Raw genomic sequence first — 12,752 nt, 5'->3', positions numbered from 1 at the left:
CCCACTCCCTCCCACCCACTCCCACTCCCTCCCACCCACTCCCACTCCCCCTCCCACCCACTCCCACTCCCACCCACTCACTCCCACCCACTCCCACTCCCCCTCCCACCGCTCTCTCTCTTGCCCCTCCCCCCCCCGCGCTCTCTCTCCCCCCCTCCCGCGCTCTCACTCTCTCTCTCTCCCCCCCCGCGCTCTCTCGCTCCCCACCTCCCGCGCTCTCTCTCTCCCCCTCCCGCGCTCTCTCTCTCCCCCTCCCGCGCTCTCTCTCTCTCTCTCTCTCTCCCCCCCTCCCGCTCTCTCTCTCTCTCCCCCCCTCCCGCTCTCTCTCTCTCTCCCCCCCTCCCGCTCTCTCTCTCTCTCTCTCGCTCTCCCCCTCCCCCCCCGCGCACTCTCCCCACCTCCCGCGCTCTCTCTCTCCCCCCTCCCGCGCTCTCTCTCTCTCTCTCTCCCCCTCTCTCCCCCTCTCTCCCCCCCGCTCTCTCGCTCTCTCTCCCCCCCGCTCTCTCGCTCTCTCTCCCCCCCGCTCTCTCGCTCTCTCTCCCCCCCGCTCTCTCGCTCTCTCTCCCCCCCCGCTCTCTCGCTCTCTCTCCCCCCCGCTCTCTCTCTCTCTCTCTCTCTCCCTCCCGCTCTCCCTCTCTCTCTCGCTCACTCCCTCCCGCTCTCCCTCTCTCTCGCTCACTCCCTCCCGCTCTCTCTCTCTCTCGCTCACTCCCTCCCGCTCTCTCTCTCTCTCGCTCACTCCCTCCCGCTCTCTCTCTCTCTCGCTCACTCCCTCCCGCTCTCTCTCTCTCTCGCTCACTCCCTCCCGCTCTCTCTCTCTCTCGCTCACTCCCTCCCGCTCTCTCTCTCTCTCGCTCACTCCCTCCCGCTCTCTCTCTCTCTCGCTCACTCCCTCCCGCTCTCTCTCTCTCTCGCTCACTCCCTCCCGCTCTCTCTCTCTCTCGCTCACTCCCTCCCGCTCTCTCTCTCTCTCGCTCACTCCCTCCCGCTCTCTCTCTCACTCTCACTCCCTCCCGCTCTCTCTCTCACTCTCACTCCCTCCCGCTCTCTCTCTCACTCTCACTCCCTCCCGCTCTCTCTCTCACTCTCACTCCCTCCCGCTCTCTCTCTCACTCTCACTCCCTCCCGCTCTCTCTCTCTCTCTCTCTCACTCCCTCCCGCTCTCTCTCTCTCTCTCTCTCACTCCCTCCCGCTCTCTCTCTCTCTCTCTCTCACTCCCTCCCGCTCTCTCTCTCTCTCTCTCTCTCCCTCCCGCTCCCCCTCTCTCTCTCACTCCCTCCCTCCCGCTCCCCCCGCTCTCTCTCCCCCCCCCCCCTCTCTCTCTCTCTCCTCCCCCCTCTCTCTCTCTCTCCTCCCCCCTCTCTCTCTCTCTCTCTCCCCCCCCTCCCTCTCTCTCTCTCCCCCCCCTCCCTCTCTCTCTCCCCCCCACGCTCTCTCCCCCTCCCGCTCTCTCTCTCTCCCCCTCCCGCTCTCTCTCTCTCCCCCTCCCTCCCGCTCTCTCCCCCCCCCCGCTCTCACACACACTCTTTCTCTCCCCTGCTCAGCCCTCTCTCTTTCACACTCTCTTTTCCCTCCCACCCGCTCGAGCACTCTCTCCCCCTCTTGATCTCTACCTCCTGCTTTTTCTCGTCTCTCCCTCTCTCACCACTGAATTACTGGCTGTTGCCTCACAAAACACTTAACAACAAGCAACAGTTTATTATCAAACTGAGAATGTCATGTTTGCTCATCTGCATAGGGCAGTGATCAAACCTGCGACCTTCAAGGCCAGTAAGTCTCAGTGAGTAGATGTACTCCCCAGTGTGCTACTGAGTAATTGGGAGAAATTTGACTAATCTCAGCGATATTTCACTTTGCATTAACCTTTAGAATTCTCCGAAATGTGACATTTTTCTTCATGTTTCTTACCCAACCCACTCTCTGCGTGGTGTCGTTGATAAATGACCAGTTGGCCTCTCCCACAGGTGCAATACAGAGAGACGGAACAGCAGACATTGTTGCAGGCCTCTCATTGAAAACAATTAATAAAAATGATTTGTTCAGTTAAAACACGAATGGTCATTTTCAGGCCCCTAGGAAATGGTGAAAGGCTACATTGTTCCATTCACCAACATTAAATTCACCTTGGGCGGTAACGTAAAACCAAAAATTGACTTCAATGGCAAAGACAAGTGGGCAGGCTGTAAAACGTGCTGCCGATTCACTGTTGGCTGTCTAACGCTATTGCCCTAATTTAAATCCCATCCTTGAGCTTGAACATGCTGCAGTAATTATTAAAGGAAAGGGCTATCACCAGGGGGCATAATTTTAAGGTGATTGGAGGAAGGTTTCGGGGAGATGTCAGAGGTAGGTTCTTTACACAGAGAGTGGTGGGTGCGTGGAATGCATTGCCAGCGGTGGTAGTAGAAGCAGATACATTATGGACATTTAAGCAACTCTTGGATAGGTACATGGATGATAGTAGAATGAAGGGTAGGTAGGCAGTTTGATCTTAGAGCAGGTTAAAGGGTCGGCACAACATCATGGGCCGAAGGGCCTGTACTGTTCTATGTTCTATGAAAGCAACTGTTGTACTTACATAAGAATATAATGAAATAGGAGCAGGAGTAAGCCATATGATCCCTTGAGCCTGCTCTGCCATTCAATAAGATTGTGGCTGATCTTCTACCTCAACTCCATTTTCCCATTCTATCCCTTGATTCCCTTAGTGCCAAAAATCTATTGATTTCTGTCTTGAACACAATGAATGTTTGAGCTTCCACAGCTCTCTGGGGTAGAGAATTCCAAAGATTCACAACCCTCTGAGTGAAGAAATTTCTCCTCATCTCAGTCCTAAATTCTGGATTATGCTGTCTTACCTCCACTCAGCAGCTTCATGACCAACCAGAGTTCATCCTTCACAACAAATGAGGTGAAATAGGTTACGACATTGGGGTGATTGCACTGACTCATGGCTTGAATTTCCTTCTATTCAGAAAGAAACAGAGTGGTCAGCATTTTACAGCAATACTAACTAGAATTTCAAAATATGCTTCTTAAATCTGTGACAATCTGCCACAACCCAAACATATGCTGGCACAATAGAGGCTGTTGAACAAAAAACATTTATTGATCATTACCGTTGCCTTCTGTACAATTGGTTAGGGATGGGGAATCACCAGCTAGGGTGGTTAACAGTGGGTATCTGGTGACTCATGCTGGAAAGAGTGTGTATGTGGTCTTTGGGTGAGAATAGGGATGAAGCTCGATGTGAAGTCCTCAGCAGTTGCATAAACTGCCAACGCTCACCTATCTAGATTCACGCATCAAAGAACAGCCACTTGGCCACAGCAATGGAGGGCAGTCGGTGGCTGTAGAACTCTGCCAGTGTATGTCATCTTCACAACGGGAAAGAATCTTTTGCTGTGCCAGTGAGCTCCAGTAAAAGAAAGCGTGCCCAGCTCAAGATAAGCAGCTGCCCAAGGAAGCAGCTTAATGAATTAGCTAAGGTGTATATGTTTTGTGTTGCTTAAATGAGTGCTCATGATGCATGTCTAGTGAGTACTCATGATGGGTGAATTCCTAACTTCACCATCCTGTCCCCTGTCAGAAGATATTGGCAGTTTGGGCAGTTGCTGAAGATGACTCTCTGTCCATTCATTTAAATGACTGGAAAATCATGGCACCTAATTTTCTGATGTATGCTCCTAGCAGGTGAGACTCCCCACCAGGAGTACCCAATTAGGAAATGACCCATAGTGTGTATTTGTTGGCTACGTGTCATATCATCCCTGTTTTATCTTCGAAGACATTTTAGGGATAGGGAAAGGCCATGAAAGCCATCAGAACGTTTGATATATTGACGACAGCTACCTGTCTTTTCATCATAGCTCCAAATCCTTTCTCTGTCCAGAAATGTATCTAGTTGCCTGTTAGACCCATTTATACTGTTCACTTCATGGTAAATTTAGTCCATAACTCTATTCCCATTTATGTAATGTTCTATTTCAAATACATCAGGCGTAAATTTTGTCACTCCATGGTGCTAACCAGACCCACTGTAAAGCTGGGAAACACTGAATCTGCTCACTGTGACCTGTCAGCTTGTGGTGGACAGGCTATACCCATTGACCCTGTGATTGGCATTTGTTTTAATTTTCTTGCCCTGCTCCAGCTCTGAGATGCCAATGACCTGCTTCCAGGTTCTACCAAAGTCCTGCCACTCACTGGTGCAATGTGCTGCAGCACTAGCCTTGAGCACAAAACTTTGGTGAGACAAACCCTCGAGCAAAAATCAGTGCCACAACTCACCAGCAGCTCGTCCATGCTCGTGTTGCATTTCTCCAGATTTATTCTCTTTATTGCCACCCGCTCCTTCTTGGGTTTGCAGAGTGCTGCTTGTACCACAGCAGTGGCCCCGCTGCCTACAGTAGGAAAAGAAGAGAAATTCACAAATAGCAATCACAAAGGGAAAAGAAAAAAAAAAAAATCCGGCAAGTTGCTTTCAACTTTACAATGGATCTTCCGGATACAACAAAGCTCTTTCCAAGCCAATCTTTTCGTGGTCTTAACAGACACTTTTCGAACTCAAGGGTCAAGTCTGAGCTATTCGTTCTGACAGTCTAACAACTGTCAAATGCAAGTTGTTGTCAGTTGTAAGGTATTCAGTTCACAGCAAGTCACACCAATAAAAATATAAAGCTGAATCGCCTCGCACACACGCTCAAACGTTTTTTGAACAATATTTATCTTGTGTACTAGGACACAGGTTCAAATCAGCAATTACCCACATGTTTTCAATGTCCTGATTTCAGCCATGCCACCAGGGGGAGCTGCTGAGCAGAGCAGTTTAGAGACAGAGTCACCCAGCACAGAAACAGGTTCCAGCAGGAAAGGGGAGAGCAGAGAGAGATTCGTCCCACAGTTTTTATTAATAGGTTAAATAACTGTCCCTGGTTTAGCTGGTAACTGAGAAGTCTTGAACCATCCCCCTCCCTGTGTGGAAATGTGTGGCCTCTACTTGGCTGTTCCACACAGGGTCACATCTGAGGTCGAGGCAATTAAACTTATGCCCAGCACTCTTGTGGCACCAGCTGTTGTCATAGCACCACATTGCCATCTAAGCCTCTTGAAGAGATTCTCTAATCTCTATTTGACTAGTTTACCCCAAAAGCATTCCCCTAACCCTTAAAAATGTCACTACAACAGTATCAACAACCCACCCATTCTGATACCAGCATTTTTGTTACTGCTTCTGTCAGTTACCTGGTCATTTTTCATGAGTTTCGTTGACTCAGCATCATCTTTTGTCTATGTATTAGCTTTGGCTCAAAGATGGAATTTTTACTTCTGATTCAGAAGGTCAATGGGTTCAAGTTCCACTCCAGAGAATCGTGACCCATCATGTAGGCTGACGCTCCAGTACAGTACTGAGGGAGTGTTGGACTGTTGGAGGTGCTGTCTATGGGATGACATAAAAGATCCTACTACACTATTTGTAGAAGAAAGAGCAGGGCAGTTCTTCCTGGTATCCTGGCCAATATTTATTCCTCAACCAACATCGCTAAAAACAGATTATCTGGTCATTAGTACATTGTTGTTTGTAGGATTTTGCTGGTTGCCATGTACATAACATGTCTACATAGAGTGACTATAATTCAAGAGTATTTCATTGGCTGTGAAGCACTTTGGGGCATTCTGAGGACGTGAAAGGTGCTACCGAAATGCAAGTCTTTTCTATTTCTGTCTATATGATGGACCATGTATCCAAATTGATACAGTAACTTCACCCAGTTACTGCTGAACTGTGAAAGTGCCTTGTTCCTGTTAATTTGCTGTTAGCAGGAAGTTTGCTGAAATTCTGCATGTTTACCACCGTGAAGATGAACTCCAACAGTGCAGAGAGGTAGAAAGTAGTAATCTCGGCACAAGAGAAATCACACTTTCACCAATGTGAACTGTTGTTTAGTCACATTTACATTATAATAATGACTACACTTCAAAAGTACTTCAATGGCTGTAAAGCACTTTAAGACATCCTGAGATCATGAAGGGTGCTATATAAATGCAAGTTTTTCTTTCTTCACAAGAAAAGGATGCATTTATAGGTTGACAACCATTTTGTCAACACTATGGGCATTGAAATGCCTGGAAATAAATCATTTATCAAATAAATTACCAACATTTTCTCCTCTGCTCCCCTACAGGTGCTGACCCCTCACTGGGGTGCAATTTCACAGGTACAAAAGCAAAATACTGTGGATGCTGGAAATCTGAAATAAAAAACTGAAAATGCTGTAAATGCTCAGCAGGCTTGGCAGCCTCTGTAGAGAGAAAAACAGAGTTAACGTTTCAGGTCGATGAGTTCTGGTGAAAGGTCATTGACTTATCTGAAACGTTGGCCGTAATTTTACACCACCCCAACAAGCCGGATGGTGGCTGCGAGGGGGGGGGGTGGCGTAAAATGGAGTGGGAGGCTCTGCCGACCCGCTCTCCCCTCTGCCTCCCTTTACATAGGGCAGGGGTGGGCGAAATATGGCCCGCCCATCCCCAGGCTACTTAAGGGCCTTCGCCCAGCTCCACGCGGATTTTAAATGTGGCAAGCGGGCGTCCTGGAGCCGGGAAAAGCCGCCTGTGAAAACCAGGCCGCTGCGATCGTCCTGGGGGGTGGCCCTGCTCATCGGGCATAGGGTGTCCAATGGAGGGACGCCCCCACTACCCCAACCACCCAACATACCCCCTCCCCTTCCCCCCAACCAACCACCCTTGCCTCGCCAGGGCCCGACCAATTAACCCTGGCAAGGCAACCAAAACCTACCTGTCTTCCCTGCTCCACATCTTCGGCTGTGCTGCAGTCCCAACAGTGGCCAGTGCTCCTGGTGGCGCTGCTGGGACTAAGAGCTGCCGTCCCGCTGATTGGCTGGCAGCTCAATGAGGCGGGACTTCCTCCCTCAAGCGGGTGGCAGTCCCACCTCGGACTATTTAAAGCCCGGGGACCTGTAAAATGCGGGTCGGATCCCCAGGCGAGGCGGAAGCGGGTTCGCCACCAACTTTTCAGTCAGTGGCTGGCTCCTGTCTGGCCAACATGAAATCCCAGCCTTTAACTCTGTTTCTCTCTCCACCGAGGCTGCGTGACCTGCTGAGCATTTCCAGTATTTTCTGTTTTTATTGCAATTTCACAGGCACTAGTCCCTTCCTGGTATCTCACCCAACTGACTATTCTTCACATGAACCTTGTCGGTTAGTGTCTACAGGCTATTCCTCCATGGAAGGTATCACCCCCAACATCCACACCCATGTGTTTTTCACTGGATGTTGATCAGGAGCAAGAACCCTAGCTGATATTTTCCACCTGCTAAGCCCAGGGGACACAGATAATTCCACTGGCCTCAGTGCGACCTTGGCTGTATTCATCCAACTCAGCACAGATCAGCAGCTCAACCAGAGACTTTCCTGCTTTCTGTGGCTCAGCTTCACATCGGGTAATTCATTGGGCAGGAGTTGACAATTAAAATTGCAAAAATTAAAAAGGAGCCACAAGACCAAAGACAAGAGCAGGAGGAGGGACTACAAATAAAAGTGGCCCACCACACACAATAAAAAACAAAGGGCAACAATATGCTCCCAAAGCAATGCCGAGACATATCTTCCACCTTTATGGCAGCGGAGACTAGAAATCATCAGAACGGTTTGACTCTGCTAAGTAATGGTTCAATGTTTAGTGTTCAGCATTAACGGACTATTAGTAAATGGAAGACACCAATAAATTTGATGGCTGTGGCCTGCAGGGCATTAGTAAGCATTAATGTCATAGCACTTCTTAACAAGAACTAGCTGATCCCCCTCAATGTTGCTCTGAGGCAGAGTGATAATGTTTATCTGTTAAGGTGACAATCTGTTCAATAAGGCCACATCGCCAACATTTCCCTGTTTAAATAGGCACATCCTGAAGGTCGAGGTAGGCAGCACTTGTTAATCCCCAGTTCCTGCCCTTGGGGTAAGGCAAGGTCATCAAGGTCAGGAAAACAAGCTAGAAATGGCTGGCTTTCTTCCTCTTTTTTTTTTAAATACTTACTTTTAAGATTGTTTTACATCTTTAACAAAGTGTGACACTTTGAGGTGTGACATTAGCAGAGTGACAGACGCGTACTAGCCGCAAGACTTTAAAGGGCAGTTTACCCACTTAACGCTTTGCGCGTGGGGGCCACATATTGAAAATTTAAGTGCATCATTAACTTAAGTGACCAGAAAATTATACCTTGTGACAAATTTGATATAAGCTCCCATTGGAAGCACAAAGTCCAAAAATGCTTCCTTTTAAATATCCTGATCATAATCGAGTAAACTATGTAACTGCTGCTTCACTCTTATAAACTCTGGATTAAAATATTAAATACAAAATACCTTAAAGATAAAGAAAGGTTAATCAAATGAAAATTGTGTGTGGAAAAGTCCTTGAGAACGCAAACGGCCGCCTACCACAGCCCCAACTCTCAGTAAACTGACCAAATCACCACTCACAACTATAGTATTCCTCTATGATACTGCACACAAATATTTATTTTTCACAAAGTTTTTACAACTTAAAATTAGTTAGCCATTGTTTGAGCAGGAAAAGACAAAGGTCCCAGAGCGATGCAATAGTTAAACAACTTATGTCAGATGGGTACAGTTCCCACCTCTGTATTCTCAAGTCTGAGTAACAGAGATGTGAGCACACCTGGCATGTCACTGGCCTGGTCATCCATTGTCAGATCACACGTGGCCTTCTCAAGAAACCTTCTCTCCACAGGCAAACCCAGAATCATCCAGACAGTAGTGATAATCCTAGACTCCTTTTCTCAGTGATCAACCTCCCCCTCTACCCACATATTCAACATCAAATGCGAGGACCTTATAGACTTGACTATCCATACGGTTTCTTCGGCCACAGCCTCCTCCTCCTCCAGCTTTCCCCTCAGAGCAGCCTTGACCTCATGACATTTTACAGCTTTTCCCCCATCTCCCAGCCTATGCAGCCCTCACCACATTCACCTCCATCAGATCCACCTCCCTCAATGCCCTCTCCACCCAATTTCTAAATACTCAACTAGTATTCCTTGCCTCAATGATCGTTGCCATCATTAATGGCTCCTTCTGCAAGGGCATCATTCCCTTCTCCTTTAACACTGCTGTCATCACCCATTTCTCAATAAGCTTGCACTTGAACCCTCTATCCTCTGAGTACTGCCCCACCTCCATCCTCCCTTTCTTCTCCAAAGTCTTTGAAGGTGTTGTTACCACCCAATTTCATGCTCAACTCTCCCATATGTCCCTGCTTCAATTTCTTCATTCCAGTTTATGCTCCTCCCACTGCAAGAATTACCACCCTGGTCAACTCACCAACATCCTGTATGAATGAGAGTGACTATAATCGGTCAAGTTTCCTTGTCCTTACTGACCTCTCCACAACATTTGAAACGGTCTAACACTCCAACTTCCTCCATTGCCTCTTCTCTGTTATCTTCCTCCATGGTACTACCCTTTTACATATCCCAGCATATCCAACACATTTCCAGCAAAAGCTTCTCCTCCAGTCCCCACTTCCAATGTACCTGAAAGTTTCAACCTTAGGCTATTCCTTTTCCTAGTTTAGAAGTTTCCATCTGTGTGCTGAGGATACCTCTTCTCCACAACCCTCGACTCCATGACCACCTCGGTGTTAGATTGCTCATCAACAAAAGGTCATAGATGAGTCCGAACTTTACCTAATTGAACATTATGAAGACTGAAACCATCTTATTTAGCTCCTGGCAAAAAAATCCATACCCTCGCCCTGATTCCATTCCTTTCAGCTGCTCATTTGGTTTAAACTAGACAAATTGCAACCTTGGTGTCTTGTTCAACCATGAGCAGAGCTTCAAACCCCACATCCTATCCATCAATAATACGGTTTACTTCGAACTCTGCAATATTGCTTATCTTAGCTGAAACCTTCATGCATGCTTTCATTACCTTCAGACTCAACTCCACTAACGTCCTGCTCACCAGGCTCTGAGCTCCATATCACCCAAAACTCTGCCACCCACATCCAGTCCCATCACCCTTCTGCTCATCCTCCCCTACTTCCATTCTTTCTCTCCTTTTACAAATCCCTTCAAGGCCTTGCCCCTTGCGGAATCTTTTGATCCTCTGACTCTGGCCTTCTGTGCACCTCACCCTGCATATCCACCATCAATGGCAGAACCTTTAGCCATCTTGGCCTCACTCTTTAGAATTCTCGCACTAAACTCCACCTCTCTCGCTTCCTGCCTTTTAAAAACCTCTTTAAAGCTTATCCTTTCCACCGTGCTTTCAGTCTAACTCTTGCATTGCCACTCCCTGTCCATTTTTGTCCCTGCACCTTGGGACATCTTACTGCATTACAAATGCTGTCTAAATGCAAGCTGTCATTGCTGGCTGCACCTATTATATGCATGACCTTTCTGTGTTTGTGTCATGTAGTCAGGTTCACTTTTTTTAAATGGGTTGTCACACACATATCCTCTATATATGATAATCCAAAGTTGTGTTTCTAACACATTGCTTTGTGATTGGAACATGAGTATCATATTCACTGTCCACTTTCATCAGCATCACAAAGTTTTGTAAAAACAACTAATTCAACATCATGTGCAGCATACATTTTTTTAAAAATTTCCTCAGTAAATGCCCATTCTATGGTCATGCATTGGCAATGCTTTAGATTCTGTAATGGAGCATTGCGGTGTGTAACTAGTTAGTAGCATGTCATATGAGTGAATTCACAAGATGCTAATGAAGTAACAGAGAACTGGACAGAAGGCAGATGCTTACAGGGGTCATGGGTCATAGATTCAGATTGAACTGCTGGTTGGTTTTGAACTGAAGAATAAAGAACAGCTTGCTTCCTTTACAAAGAGTGAAGTGTTTTGTTACACATCGCCACACATGGTTCTTCCATATCTAGCTCTCCATCAGCATCGATGCCTGAAAACACCACTGTCATGTCAGAGGAGGGGAAAGGCAATAGGAAGAACCTTCACCCATGGGCAAAATTACAGCCAAGACATTTGAGCAGTGAGAGGACATCACACCTTTTCAAGGATCCTCCACAGGGCCACTTCAGGAAAAAGCCAAGTCATTGGTCTGCGCATCTGAAACACATAAAGAGACACATTAGCCACAATCCACAGCAGCTGTCCCCTCAACACCCTCTTTTAATACATTGAGCACACAGGACACAGGGAGTGGTCCAAGAACTCAGGGCAACGACAATATTCCACTACATGCATGGAAACATCAATGCCTTGCATCGCACGGTGCAAGTAAGGACACCTGAGCAAGCTGACTCACCAGTCAATTTGCTCACCCTCATTAATGTACAGCCAGCAACCCTCCCTCCACACTGTCACCATTCAGTGCTCCAGTGAGTTGTTTGAAGCCCAGCCCGGTGATTTTGTTGGGGGGAGTTTTGAATGCCAGTGGGCCTGATGTGCTCCTTCTTTCCTGTGCAGTATTTCTCCTCAGTGATGCAACCTGGCCAAACTCTTTGGACCATTCATTTCAACATTTTTCTCTTGTACATAAAAGTAGTAACAACAACAGTAGATTTACTTCAGTTATTACAGAGGAGAAATGTTAGTCATTTACCTTTCAAATGTTAACGATTTAATAAACCGTTTTTTTTTTCATCACTCCTGACTCCGTCGCCTGCTTTCCTCCACGATGCAGGAAGTCCATTACCATTTTTAAAAGCGATTGAAGCATGGTGGCCCTGTATCCAGCTCTTTCAGTTTCCGGGACGTTCCAGCGCTCTGCCCACTACAACGGCAGGCATTCCCTCGTTGGCATGAAGTCAAAAACAATGAGTTCTTCAGCCAATGGCTCAACTGTATCTCTTCAAACGCACTCAACATCCAACTGCGGACTCTGCTCACTTGAACTCTCATCATTGCTGGGGGGTTTCTTTCACAGGATGTGGACATCCCTGGCAAGGCCAGCATTTATTGCCCATCCCTAATTGCTCTTAACTGAGTGGTTTGTTAGGCCATTTCAGAGGGCAGTTAAAAGTCAGTCAGTCAATCATATTGCTGTAGGTCTGGACTCACATGTAGGCCAGACTGGGTAAGGGTGGCAGATTTCCTTCCCTAAAGGGCATGGTCACCGTTACTGATACTAGCTTTTTATTCCAGATAACTGAATTAAATTCCCCAGTTGCCGTGGTGGGATTTGAACTCATGTCACTGGATCATTAGTCCAGACCTTTGGATAACTAGTCCAGTAACATAACTACTATGCTACCATTCCTTTACATGCAAGTGAGTATGCAGGTGAGGTGGTAAGCCAGTTTAGTAGATACCAGACCTTGCCCACAGAACACACCATCCTTTTCCTGGACCTCTTCACCTGGCTTTAAAGGGAAAAAGGTACACAAAATTCCTCTACTTGCCTCTCGTAGGAGGAGAGCTCCATAAGTTGTTGACCTTGATACTTACCTGGGAAGGCAAGCTCTCAGCAACATTCCAAGTCAGACCTCCAAGCTTCAGTGGTCTCTTGCTGCCAGAATAATCAGCACCCAACTATCTGGTAGCCCCTGAACACTCACTCCTTGGCACCATAGACCATCAGAATAGCCTTGGCATTCCTCCACTAACCACAGTCGGGACCCCTGCCATCAAGTAGCCCTAACTCCTGCTTAGTGCGTAACCCTGGACTTCAACCTAATATACATCCTGGATTCTCAACCACCAGCTAGACTTTGAATTCCTTGACCT

General features: G+C 47.3%; 1 protein-coding gene across 7 annotated transcripts in view; it reads right to left on the bottom strand.

The window, feature by feature from the left end:
- LOC137358615 (STE20/SPS1-related proline-alanine-rich protein kinase-like) overlaps nt 1-12,752 on the bottom strand; it is a 103,907-nt gene that overhangs the window by 56,282 nt on the left and 34,873 nt on the right. For 5 of the 7 annotated variants that reach the window (XM_068024687.1, XM_068024685.1, XM_068024684.1 and 2 more), the window contains exons 2-3: nt 4,291-4,403; nt 2,859-2,967 (exon numbers count right to left, since the gene is read on the bottom strand). In XM_068024687.1, coding sequence (XP_067880788.1) covers nt 2,859-2,967; nt 4,291-4,403 — 222 coding nt within the window. Of the gene's footprint in view, nt 1-2,858; nt 2,968-4,290; nt 4,404-11,072; nt 11,133-12,752 lie in introns of all 7 variants that reach the window. The other 2 variants (XM_068024690.1, XM_068024689.1) reach the window with 1 other exon arrangement.

Source organism: Heterodontus francisci, chromosome X (genome assembly GCF_036365525.1).
Source record: "Heterodontus francisci isolate sHetFra1 chromosome X, sHetFra1.hap1, whole genome shotgun sequence".
Taxonomy (NCBI): Eukaryota; Metazoa; Chordata; class Chondrichthyes; order Heterodontiformes; family Heterodontidae; genus Heterodontus; species Heterodontus francisci.
The sequence above is the reverse complement of the archived record's forward strand: the minus strand, read 5'-3'. Positions and strand labels throughout refer to the sequence as shown.